The sequence below is a fragment of the Chiloscyllium plagiosum genome, chromosome 13 (assembly GCF_004010195.1).
Source record: "Chiloscyllium plagiosum isolate BGI_BamShark_2017 chromosome 13, ASM401019v2, whole genome shotgun sequence".
In the NCBI taxonomy this organism is placed as follows: Eukaryota; Metazoa; Chordata; class Chondrichthyes; order Orectolobiformes; family Hemiscylliidae; genus Chiloscyllium; species Chiloscyllium plagiosum.
In genome coordinates this window covers 47,286,225-47,299,516 of record NC_057722.1, presented here as the reverse complement: position 1 = coordinate 47,299,516, position 13,292 = coordinate 47,286,225, and the positions used below count along the sequence as shown (strand labels likewise).

General features: G+C 39.1%; 1 protein-coding gene across 2 annotated transcripts in view; it reads right to left on the bottom strand.

Annotated features, from left to right (window-relative positions):
- Positions 1–13,292, bottom strand: part of chrd (chordin) — a 45,116-nt gene that overhangs the window by 6,935 nt on the left and 24,889 nt on the right. For both annotated transcript variants that reach the window (XM_043702940.1, XM_043702942.1), the window contains exons 11-18: positions 12,255–12,361; positions 11,882–11,998; positions 11,641–11,797; positions 8,441–8,682; positions 4,723–4,836; positions 4,087–4,293; positions 3,880–3,973; positions 3,114–3,164 (exon numbers count right to left, since the gene is read on the bottom strand). In XM_043702940.1, the coding sequence (XP_043558875.1) occupies positions 3,114–3,164; positions 3,880–3,973; positions 4,087–4,293; positions 4,723–4,836; positions 8,441–8,682; positions 11,641–11,797; positions 11,882–11,998; positions 12,255–12,361 (1,089 nt within the window). The remainder of the gene's footprint in view (positions 1–3,113; positions 3,165–3,879; positions 3,974–4,086; positions 4,294–4,722; positions 4,837–8,440; positions 8,683–11,640; positions 11,798–11,881; positions 11,999–12,254; positions 12,362–13,292) is intronic.

Sequence of the window (13,292 nt, the reverse complement as noted above, 5' to 3'; positions counted from 1 at the left end):
AGTGGGAGGGGGGAAGAAGGTAGCCAAGAGTAAAATAGGTGGATGGAGGTGGGGATGAAGGTGATAGGTCAGAGAGGAGGGTGGCGCGCATAGGTGGGAAGAGAGATTGGCAGGTAGGACAGGTCATGAGGATGGTGCTGAGCTGGAAGGTTGGAACTGGGGTAAGGTGGAGAGAGGGGAAATGAGGAAACTGGTGAAGTCCATCTGTCCTACCTGCCAATCTTCCATCCCACCTATCCGCTTCATCCCCTCCCTCATCCACCTATTGTACTCTTGGCTACCTTCTCCCCAGCCCCATCCCCCTCCCATTTATCTGTCCACCCCGGAGACTCCCTGCCTTCATTTCTGATGAAGAGCTTTTGCCTGCAAAATCGATTTTCCTGCTCCTTGGATGTTGCCTGACCGCTATGCTTTTCTAGCACCACTCTAATCTAGACTCTGAATGTAATGTCAGTCATGTAATGTGTTCCCATTCCCTACGCTAATGCTTGGGTCATTGGGAAAATGTATATGAATAACAAGAGTATTTACTGTTGGAGACTGACTTGATTCTGCCCAGATGGGGATCAAGAAGAGAGGAGGGTGGCGTGTGAGAATAGATTAGATTAGATTACTTTACAGTGTGGAAACAGGCCCTTCGGCCCAACAAGTCCACACCGACCCGCCGAAGTGCAAACCACCCATACCCCTACATTTACCCCTTACCTAACACTACGGACAATTTAGCATGGCCAATTCACCTGACCTGCACATCTTTAGAATGTGGGAGGAAACCGGAGCACCTGGAGGAAACCCGCGCAGACACGGGAAGAATGTGCAAACTCCACACAGTCAGTCGCCTGAGGCGGGAATTGAACCCAGGTCTCTGGTGCTGTGAGACAGCAGTGCTAACCACTGTGCCACCATGCCGCCCACACGGAAGGTGTACTGCACCTTCCCCACAGGAGTAGTTAAGAGGTTCACCATGTAGGAACTACAGCCTAATGTTGCCCATCTGTTACCAGTCCATGACACTACCCTTTGGGACTCAGAAATATTGACCAATTTCACAACATATTTATTAATCAACAAATTAAAATATACATTGGAAAAAATATTCACTGAAACAAGGTCAAAAGAGGAAGTAGGAGGAAATCTGCCCACTGCTCATGGTGCCATGGTATTGTTTCAATGATGAGGACAGCATGTCAAGGGCAGTCTTCTCACACTGTTGCCAGATAAAGGCTACTTCAGGAACTCTTCCCATTGGCATGAGGGGAGACTTCTTAGAGAAACTGACGGCCACCCTGCAGGCTCCATATGGGCCACGACAACCTCCTAGTAGTAAACATTAACCCCACTAACCAGTGAACACCCCTTCATTGGGACTTACTTATTCCCCTGAAGGTTCCAGGGTGAGGCCAGGTATAATCCCAGAATGGCCATTGCTCCTGCTAAAACAGAAGAGCAGTTAGCCCTCTGATTGGCTGGCTGCTCTAGAAGTTGAAAGCATAGGAGCCCCAGTGCCAAGTGGTTAATTGGTTATTGGTCACAGAATAGGATCAGGAGTTCTGAAAGAGCTGAGGCTGGTTTGACCTCAGCTTCCTGGCATGCTGACTGGGCCCCCGATGAAATCCTGCCCAGGGAGTGCTTTGTAATGATTATTTTGATAATGTCACTACATTATAAAACAGTGATTGGATGGTAGCAAAGAATGTTGAGACATAGCAAAATAAAGAACTACAGAAAGTCATTGGAGAAATGATAAAAGTTATTATTAAGGAGATGATGATATGGCTAACAGGTTAAATAAAGGGGGGCAGTGTATGGAGTTTATCAGCTTTTACAAAAGATATTCAGCACCATATAAAAGGTTATTACACAAGATAAGGGCTTATGGAGTTTGAGTAATTATTATCTTGGATAGAGGACTGGCTAATTGTCAGAAAGCAAACAGTACAAAGAAATAAGCATATTCAAGCTGGCAAGCTGTAACTAATGAGTTGCCAACAACCTCTGCTATTTACAATGTACATGAATGACTTGGATGGAAATTCTGAGTAATACATTTAAGATTGCTGAGAACATAAACTAAGTTGGATTCCAAATCGGGCAGAGGACACAATGAGGCTGCAAAATGATACAAACAACATTCAGTGAGTAGACAAAGAATTGACAGATGTAGTAATATACAGCGAAATGTGAGTTAATTCACTCTGATGGAAGATTGGGAAAGCAATACATTTTTTAAAGTTGTGAGGAACTTAAATGCTAGTGTTCAGAGAGATATGGGTGTTTACACACAAGTGACACAAATTAGAATGCAGGTGTGGCAAACAATTAGAAAGGAAACAGTTGTCCTTTGTCCCAAGGGGATGGAGTACAAGAGTATGAAAGATTTGAAAGAATTGTACTGGGCTTTAATGAGACCGTATTTGGAGTACTGTGCACAGTTTTGGTTTCCTTAACTAAGGGGTTATTCTTGCATTGAGGTTCAATAAAAGTTCATTTGATTGATTCCTGAAATGCACAAAGAATGGAAGGTGATTTAATTAAAATTTATAAGATTCTAAGGAGGGGGCTTGACAGGATAGACAGGGTAGTTGTTTTATATAGTGGACAATTTAGAACATGGGGCTATAATTTTAGGATATGGACCATCATTTAAGACTAAGATGAGAAGAAAGCATATTCAGTAGGTGAAATATGTTTGGAATTTTCCACCACAGGGGACTGGGAATGTTCATTGAGCATCTCCAAAGCCAAGGTAATTACATTTTTGGACTCTAAGGGAATCAAAGAACATGGAGGTTGAGGGGAATAGTGGATTTGTGGTAAAAAAAAAAGAGCTATGATTTTATAGAACACCAGTGTAGCTCTGACAGGTTGCATGGTCCTGCTCCTATATCTAGTACTCTTATGTTCTTAAAAAAAAGATAATTCCATTTGTCTACCCTCCCAGAGTTCTGTACCATTCACTGCTTCAAACATTAATCCCCTATATTTCTCTACATCACCTCTCAGATTTTTTAACCAGTGCCTCAATGAATAGCAATTGTTTATTTAACAACAGCTTATCCTTGATTGTACAATTAATAACATCATTTTATAATCAAATTATATTAACGGTTTACCTTCAACATGTTCGACTTCTTTTTTCTTTTCATCTTTTGTTTCTATTTTATCTGTCAGAATGATATTAAACAATTCCAAAATCAAATAAATATCAATCTTACTACTACAGTGAAACATTCCGAATAAAAAAAAATTGGGGAGCTATGAAATGAATTACATTCCTTGGTTGTCATATTATTTTGTATTCATGTAAATTTCATACTTATTTCCCATGTGAGTTCACTGGGTCAGCAATATATGTCAATTGAACTTTGAATACTAAAATTGCAAGAGTGTGAAATATAAAGTACTTAATTAAGTTGTAATCTATAGATATGCAAAGAAATTAATCGTGTTTTCAAATCTGTGTACCACCATTTGTTTGACAAACTATTTCTTTCTTTGACTTTCTATTTGACGTTTTAAGTCACATGACTGCTTTGCTACAAGCGTGCAATATTTCCTCTTGATTACAAATATTACCAAGGCTTTAGTAAGATTAGATAGCCTTAAAATATAGTGTTGACACACACACAGTTTAGACTTATTTTCTAAAATACTTTCATTCTAATTTAGTAAAAGCACTAAACTGATTCCAGGAGAAACTCTTGGAATAACTAATGAAAAAAATTGTTGGGCCGAAGGGCCTGTTTCCACACTGTAAGTAATCTAATCTAATCTAATAAATTACAAGAGTCCAGCTATTTCTTTTTCTTTTTTGAACTCAGCATTGACAGTTACTGTTACCATGCATAGCACATCATTTCCAATTAGTTTGAATTATACCTTTACAAACAGGACAGCATTTATCGTCAACATGGACAATTTCTGAACAGTTCAGAGGAGCGCATATGATTGGGTCACATATTATAGTCCTTTTCTGAAATAGAAAGAAAATACACACAATTTGAGTGAATTGGGTTTGGCTAAAATGAATCAAAATAAATCAAAGCTAATTCTTTGCATCACTCAAGCTGACTTTCATTATGTCACCTGGCAACTGCAGATGGAGCATTTCCGGTCGTAGTCTGGTGCCCACTGAGACCCATGTGCTCGCTGTTGCCCTTCAAAAAAACAAGAATTTGGATCTTTCTTCAACTCCTCTGGATCAGGTTTAATTTCCTGAAAGAGACTTTCTTCATAATCAGGTTCTTTAGGTGTAACAAATCCTTTCGATTCGCACTGGTTTTGAATCAGCACCTAAAGAGAATGACAGTTTTAATAAGACCAACAATGATTTTAAATTTAGAACCCTGTCATTAGTAGATACACAGATGGGCTTACTCAGTCATTTGGAATAACTACCTGGGTTTTATCCAGCTGATTGCTTCATTTAAATGTAGATTTTCATGGTGAGATATTTGAGTGATCATAATACAAAATAGAGCCTTTGTGAAATATGTCTACACTACCTTATTATCCATTATGCATAACTGAGTGACTTTTGCAAAAGCTATTAACCAGGATTCAACAGAAGTATTGAAAATTGTGCTAAAGTTTAAGAAAGAGTCAACAACTTGTTAAACATTGTAGACACTTATTTAAGCTGATGTTCCTTTAATTTGCCATAGCAATGACCTTCTATACATTGTTCACATTTTCAAGAATAAATGCAATTTTTTTACATACCGGGCCTCGTATCTCTCCTTTGGGATTAAGTTTCGTGCTAACTTGGATAAATGCAGTTCCTCTATTAAGATGTCTTAGAAGATCAGTGCTGATATCCTTTAGTATTCCTTGAGCCTAAATAACCATAACAATTCATTAGACCTATTGTGAAAAATATCAGTAGGTCAAAGCATGACTAATGATTGGCTGTGATATTATTGAAGTTTAAAAATGTCACAAATTAACTATCCAAACCCTAGATTGATGTAAACATTATTTTGCAGAAAGGAAATGTGAAAAACAAACAATCAATTTATTTAGTAGTGGTTCATGTCTCATTTAAATGTGGTCCTACAGAAGTAGGAGCTACGGTCATTAAAACCGGGGGGGTGAAATGGAGTAAGTATAGAGCCTGCTCTTTTAGGAAAGGTTGAAACAAACAGGTTTCTGTTGTCACTGAGAGTTAATATAAAAATCTGCTAGAATACTTTGATTGCCAGACAAACAACTGTAGGTAACAAGAAATTCCCAGTTTGTTGATATAAAGTCAGTAGAGTCCTTTGCTGACATTTTCCAAGGGTTATAATGTCATTATGAATGCTTGGTTGAATTTAAAAATCTGCAATTACCTTTGCAGGGGGCTCTGGGTTTACAGTTTAATAGACATTTTAGGTATCAATCTCTGTGAGATTGGAAATTGTTTTTATTAGGATTGAGTTTGAAAAGTGTGGTGCTGGAAAAGCACAGCAGGTCAGGCAGCATCCAGGGAGCAGGAGAATCGATGTTTCAGGCATAAGCGCTTCACCAGGAATGTGGGGGGAGGGAAGGGGGCTGAGAGATAAATAGGAGGGTGGGGGCGAGGTAGCTGGGAAGGGGATAGGTAAATGCAGCCATAGGTGATGGTCGGAGGGGAGGGTGGAGGGCATAGGTGAGAAGGAAGATGGACAGGTAGGACAGTTCAAGAGGGCGGTGCAGAGTTGAAGGGTTGGATCTGGGATGAGGTGAGGGAAGGGGAGATGAGGAAACTGGTGAAGTCAACGTTGATGCCATTTCGTTGGAGGGTCCCAATGCAGAAGATGAGGCATTCTTCCTCCAGGCTTTCCCATAAGACCAAGGCAGGCCTTGCAACCAACTTGTCTCAACACTCACATGCCAATGGGCTATCTAGGATCTGCTTCCAGGGTTGTGGAACTGACTTGATCCTATTCACAAAACCCTGGAATGAAAATTTGGTCAAATGGCTCTCTTTAAACCAAGGTTGGTTGGCTAATTTGGGGAATTTTCAGACTGACCTACCCACCTCGGTGGCAAAAATCCAGGCCACCGTGTTTGCAGAAGCTAAACTGATATAGAAAGAAGATCAGAACCCAAGGTCCAGCCACATTACAACAGAATTAGAATTATAGTTAGTGATATAAGATAAATAAGATATACATTTACTTTTGAAGTGGAACAGTCTTTTTATTTACATTTCTTCTACCGTCTACTGAAGGTGTTCACCTGTGACTTGGTGTAATTCTTCAAGAACCTAAAGATCTTCTGATCTTTGTTTACTAATGTGAGAATCTTTACAGAGTCTTGGTAATTAAGGACAAAAGGGTAAATAGGGAGAGAATAGGTCCCCTCAAAGATCAGCAAGGTGGCCTTTGTGTGGAGCCACAGAAAATGGGGATATACTAAATGAATATTTTGCATCGGTATTTACTGTGGAAAAGGATATGGAAGATATAGACTGTAGGGAAATAGATGGTGACATCTTGCAAAATGTCCAGATTTCAGAGGAGGAAGTGCTGGATGTCTTGAAATGGTTAAAAGTGGATAAATCCCCAGGACCTGATCAGGTATAGCCGAGAACTCTGTGGGAAGCTAGAGAAGTGATTGTTGGGCCTCTTGCTGAGATATTTGTATCATCGATAGTCACAGGTGAGGTGGCAGAAGACTGGAGGTTGGCTAACGTGGTGCCACTGTTTAAGAAGGGTAGTAAAGACAAGCCAGGGAACTATAGACCGGTGAGCCTGACCTTGGTGGTGGGCAAGTTGTTGGAGGGAATCCTGAGGGACAGGATGTACATGTATTTGGAAAGGCAAGGACTGATTCGGGATAGTCAACATGGCTTTGTGCATGGGAAATCATGTCTCACAAACTTGATTGAGTTTTTTGAAGAAGTAACAAAGAAGATTCATGAGGGCAGACCAGCAGATGTGATCTATATGGAATTCAGTAAGGCGTTCGACAGGGTTCCCCATGGGAGACTGATTAGCAAGGTTAGATCTCATAGAATACAGGGAGAACTCATTTGAATACAGAATTGGCTCAAAGGTAGAAGACAGAGGGTGGTGGTGGAGGGTTGTTTTTCAGACTGGAGGCCTGTGACAGTGGAGTGCCACAAGGATCGGTGATGGGCCCTCTACTTTTTGTCATTTACATAAATGATTTAGATGCGAGCATAAAAGGTACAATTAGTAAGTTTGCAGATGACACCAAAATTGGAGGTGTAGTGGACAGTGATGAGGGTTACCTCAGATTACAACAAGATCTGGACCAGATGGGCCAATGGGCTGAGAAGTGGCAGATGGAGTTTAATTCAGATAAATGCGAGGTGCTGCATTTTGGGAAAGCAAATCTGAGCAGGACTTTTTCACTTAATGATAAGGTCCTAGGGAGTGTTGCTGAACAAAGAGACCTTGGAGTGCAGGTTCATAGCTCCTTGAAAGTGGAGTCACAGGTAGATAGGATAGTGAAGAAGGCTTTGTTATGCTTTCCTTCATTGGTCAGACTATTGAGTACAGGCGATGGGAGGTCATGTTGCGGCTGTACAGGACATTGGTTAGGCCACTGTTGGAATATTGCATGCAATTCTGGTCTCCTTCCTATCGGAAAGATATTGTGAAAGTTGAAAGGGTTCAGAAAAGATTTACAAGAATGTTGCCAGGGTTGGAGGATCTGAGTTACAGGGGGAGGCTGAATAGGCTGGGGCTGTTTTCCCTGGAGCGTCGGAGGCTGAGGGGTGACCTTATAGAGGTTTACAAAATTATGAGGGGCATGGATAGGGTAAATGGCAAAGTCTTTTCCCTGGGGTCGGGGAGTCCAGAACTAAAGGGCATAGGTTTAGGGTGAGAGGGGAAAGATATAAAAGAGACCTAAGGGGCAACATTTTCATGCAGAGGGTGGTACATGTATGGAATGAGCTGCCAGAGGAAGTGGTGGAGGCTGGTACAATTGCAACATTTAAGAGGCATTTGGATGGGTATATGAATAGGAAGGGTTTGGAGGGATATGGGCCGGGTGCTGGCAGGTAGGACGAGATTTGGTTGGGATTTCTGGTCGGCATGGACGGGTTGGACCGAAGGGTCTGTTTCCAAGCTGTACATCTCCATGACTCTATGACTCTAAGTGCTTCATAGCTTCAATCTGTTCTCAACAAATATCTACAACTGATTATTCTTGCAGCCACTGGATCTGGGTTTGAAACGTCAACTAGTTTAACTCTTCCATGAATGCTCAGTCATTGTTTATACCTTAACCACTGCCCAAATTGGGATCATAATGTCTTCATAATGTAGAACTGATCAGGAATCAAAAGAATAATTTAACATATTAGTTACATACTGTTACTGTTGTTGAATAACATTCTGAACCTCATGAGAATTTTGCTTCTCGTCAAATCTCCTCTCTCCCAACTACATGGTTACATGGTCTTTCCTTTAAAAAGTAAAATACTATTTAAACAGTACTGTACCTCTGATCCATAAAAGCCTTTAAGAAGGCGCTTGTGTTCTCCGCTATTATCATCCATTTCCCCAATCTCAGCAAATCCATGGAGATGTGCATTAATTGTAATATCTTCAGCTTTGCTGAGCCCTGCCACAACTATCTCATAATGCAGGTGGCAGTGTTCATCCAAGGATACCCACGCATGTCCTGCTGAACCAGTCTTAATAGGGGGCACCACAAATTGTCCAGCTAGAGGAATTGGAAGCTCTGTGAAGGACAGATTTTTAATGTTAGTACTTCAAATTGAGTTTAATCACCAACAGTTTGAACTTTGCAATTTTTATTGTAGTACCTATGACCTATCACCAGAACTAAAATCAGGGCATGCAATCAGTAAGCATAAAACAAAAGAGACCAAATTCAGCAATAGAAAATGTAGAAAGGAATTACAAGAATGGTTCCCAGGATGAGGTATAATGATTTGTTCGGAGAAATTGGAGTTGTTCCCCTTAGTGATGTCAGAAAAAAAGGGGATATCTAATTGAGGTGTTCAAAATGATGAACAATCCAGAGAGAGAAGACAGGGAGAAACTGCTCCCATTGTCAGAAGGGCCAAGAATCAGAGAACACTGGTTTAAAAGTGATTGGCAAAAAAAAACAGAAGTAGTAAGAGGGAATGCACCTTTATGCAGCAAGTGCTTAGAATCAGGAACACGATGTTTGAGGAATTCAATATTAGCTTTTAAAATGGAATAGGATAAACAGTTGAAGTGACAAAATCTAATGGGCAAACAGAAACAGCAGGAAACTGAGCTTAGGTAAGTTGCTCTTGCAAAGAGGCAGCCCAAGCTCAGTGGGCTGCAAGACTGTCTTCTGTGCTACAATAATGCCATATTCTATCAACACAGCACAGGTTTTATGGTATCTGAAAGAAAAGCACAGTAATGTTTTGGTTGTGATCTCAATCAAAACTGATTGCTTAAGAGAACCCTTTACAGGTTCATAAAGAGACTTCCATAACCATATCAATTCTGACTTGTCTGAGTACACAAATCTGCCTTCTTTTAAGAGTTAACTGTATGCTATGCAACACAGTAGTACTTCAAAGAAAGATAATACATTCAACAAGTCGCTGAAACCTACCATCTGGTTCCTGATTGTGAGATAATAGCTCTGAAACATCCTTACTGACAAGAATTCATTCAGCCCATGTTTTAACATGTCATCTGGTTCTCCTTCACTTCTCCCTGCTGGTAACCTAGTTCCTGTTTCCATCATCTTCTATTGAAAATGTTTTGCCTAAATCCTTTGTTTCCTCCTGACATCCTTAACTTTGAGCTGTACCCCAAAATGGGAACTTTTCTGAAATTAATTCTTCCTTATCATAGAAAAATGTAAAGGTTCAAAGGCGTCTTCGTCTTGTTCTTCTCAAGACAATGAAGTCTCAGGGTGGAAGGGAAAGGGAAAGGAACAGGAAGTATGATGACAAATAAAAAGGAAAGCAGCAGGTTAGCATGTATGCAGGATGGTTTAAGTACAAGGCAGAATATGAAAGAAGGAAAAAGGAAGAATAACTCAGGAGATATTATTAGAGATGTTGGAAATCACGAGGGTAAGAAAACTAGCATAAGGGCACTTTACCTGAATGATTGTAGCATTCATAACAAGGTCGATGAATTCACAAAACAAATCATCTCGAATGAATATGATTTAGTAACCATGGTTGCAGGATGGTCATGACTGCGAGTTAAATATCAGACTAGTTGGAAAGACAGACAGGAAGGTAAGGGAAGTGGTGTAGCTCTGATATTCAAGGACGACATCAGGGCAATGCTGAGAAATGATATAGATTCTATGGAGAATAAAGTTGAAACCATTTGGTGAAAATCAGAAACTCTAAGAAGGAAAGGTCATTGACAGGCATTGTCAATAGGCCACCAAATATCACATTGGGGTGGGCAATAAACAAAAAAAAACTAATGCCTTTAAAAATGGTATGGCAATTATCATGGGGGATTTTAATCTACAATTGCTCAAATCAGCTCGGTCAGGGTAGCCTTGTGTGTATAAGCAATAGTTTTCTTGAACAGAATGTAACGGAACTGACAAGGGAGCAAGCTATCCTAGATCGGGTCCTGTGTAATGAGACAGGAATAATTAATGACCTCATAGTTAGGGATCCTCTTGGAAGGAGCGATCACAGTATAGTTGAATTTAGAATACAGATGGAGGATGTGAAGATAAAATCCAATACCAGGCTCCTGTGCTTAAACAAGGGAGACTACAATAGAATGGAGGAGGACTTGGCGAAAGTACACTGGAAACAAAGATTTTATGGTGGGACAGTTGACAAGCATTGAAGGACTTTCAAAACAATACTTCAAAGTGCTCAGAAAAAGTATATTTCAGTGAACAGGAAGGACTGTAAGAAAAGGGGTAATCTGCCATGGATGTCTAATGAAATAAGGCAAGCTATCAATTTGAAAGAGAAGGCACATAAAATGGCCAAGATAAGCAGGAAATTAGAAAATTGGGAAAACTTTAAAGGTCAACAGAAAGCCACAAAAATGGCTATAATGAAAAGTATCCCTGAATGCACCACGTCCCAGTTGTTGACTAACATTTGCCCACTCTCAGTGCAGTACGATGCTTAACCCACGTATCCAGGGCGGACATAAAATTAATCAGAGTGTGCCATTGCGATTGTATAAAATATCATTACAAAATCCAAATTGATCATGATAAAAATAATAATGTCTTCTATTCATCAGAATTCTAACCTCTCATTAGAAATCCAGTAAATTAGTTAAAAGAATTCTACCCTTTCTGAACTAGTGTTAATCAGCTTCTGCACTTGCATGTGATGTCTTGCCAAAGCCTTGAATATTATTTCCCATTATCGAGAAAAGGCTTTCTAATCTGAGGCTACACTTCTTGCTAGTTCTTTAAAAAAATTGAATCAAATGCAGAAGATTACAGCATTTTCAGTTTTAAAAAGTTCAAAGGTAAATTTTATACAAACATATATTTATGACAGGGATCCTGTGATTTTCAATTTTAAGAAGACTGAAATCACAAGCTTCCTGAAATAAATATATTTTTGTGTAAAATTTTTCTTTGAATATATTCATTGTTTTGAATCCATGACCATTAAGTAGCCATCTCGTTGTCCATTCTCAACTGAACAACTGGAAATGTTTTCAGATATGGCTTCATCTTCCTTACCATGGTATCTTGCTTGAAGACCACTATAGAGTAAAGAATTGATTTGTCCTCTTAGCTCCCCATCTTCATACTCCTTTGTTGCAATATTGATAAAAAGCTCATTCTGTAACAGCATATGAATGTCTCTCGCATTCAGCCTATCACTGACTCCAATCGCCTAAAATCACAAAAGAGAAAGTTAGAATTAAAAGCACCAATAATTGTTAATCAATGGCCATGCACTCTTTTCAAAAGCACTTACAAAACCATTCCTGTAGTCAGAAGTTTGGTCATGCAAAATATTGCGTTTGTTCTTGCGTCGAGGTTTTGTTTCAATTGTGAGTCCTATGACTTCACTGGCTGTACCGGCTACTTGTACCTGTTGTAGAACAACAACGTGCCATGATTATTTTCAATAACTCTTTTACTTGGTTATAATCAAATATCTGGAAACATCTTCAATTTTTGAAGAATAAATAAAGTGAATACAAATTATCTAGGATAGATTTCTATAAGCAACAGGAAATACATTGCAAATCAAAGGGAGAATCCGTGTCATTAGAAAACTGTTTTTCAATTATTTTAATGCTGCTTCTTAGACAAAAAAAAGAACAAGATATATATTTCTTTTTTACCTGGAATTCTAGAGTACCATTATCATGCAAAGTAAATTTCGCTGAGCCAACAGCACCAGTTTTGGTTGGTGTAAGAGCATTTCCACCTGATAGTACACTCTGAATAGCTGATGGAAAGAGTTAAAATCAGTTTTTCATTTAAATCAGAGCGAATACCTTCAAAGTTTGAAATACAACATACACAGAAGAGTACTATACTAGAAGATTGTTTAAATGCATTGGCCTAATTTGAATCATGCAAGAATTTTAAAATTAATGTTCATTAAATAATAACTAATGGGGGTAAGCTTCTGTGAGAGCAAATTGTTCTTCCTGTTCTTTATTCTTCTGCCAACCTTCATTCATTCCTTAAAGTTTGGTTTTGATGGAGAGATCCATCCTGCAGTATGGCCAAATCATTCTCCAGACTTTCTCCCATGGAAGGAGAAACATTTTGAATGATAATCAAAGTTAGGATTCAAGCTCAAAGATCATTTTTACACTGATTATCAGTTTGTTTGTTTACAAACATGAATTAATATATTTAAATACTAATTAATTAATTCCAAAATGCATTAGAATATCAAAAATACTACATAAATACAAGCAAAAAATGAAAGAACCATGGTTGCTGGAAATCAGAAACAAAAACAGAAATTACTGGAAAAACTCAGCAGGTCTGGCAGCATTTGTGGAGAGAAATCAGAATTAATGCTTCGGGTCTAGTGACTCTTCTTCAAAGAGCATACCTTTCTGAAAACGGGTCACTGAATCCAAAATGTTAACTTGGATATAAATGCAAGCCCTTTCTTGGTGGTGGGCATATAGATTATTGTCTTAATTTCTTCAAGGATACATTTACACTAAAGAATGGTTAAAAAATGTTACTTTATTTTGGGACTAATGATGGGAGCCAGCTTTGTGGACAGCCACATCAAGAGCTGCAGTCTCTAATATTTTCCAAAGTGCAATATCAAAGCAACTATTAATAACAATGAAAACCTAGGGTCAGGAGCCAAACTAGTTCAAATGGAAAGTTGTGAAAGGCTCTCTCTACTG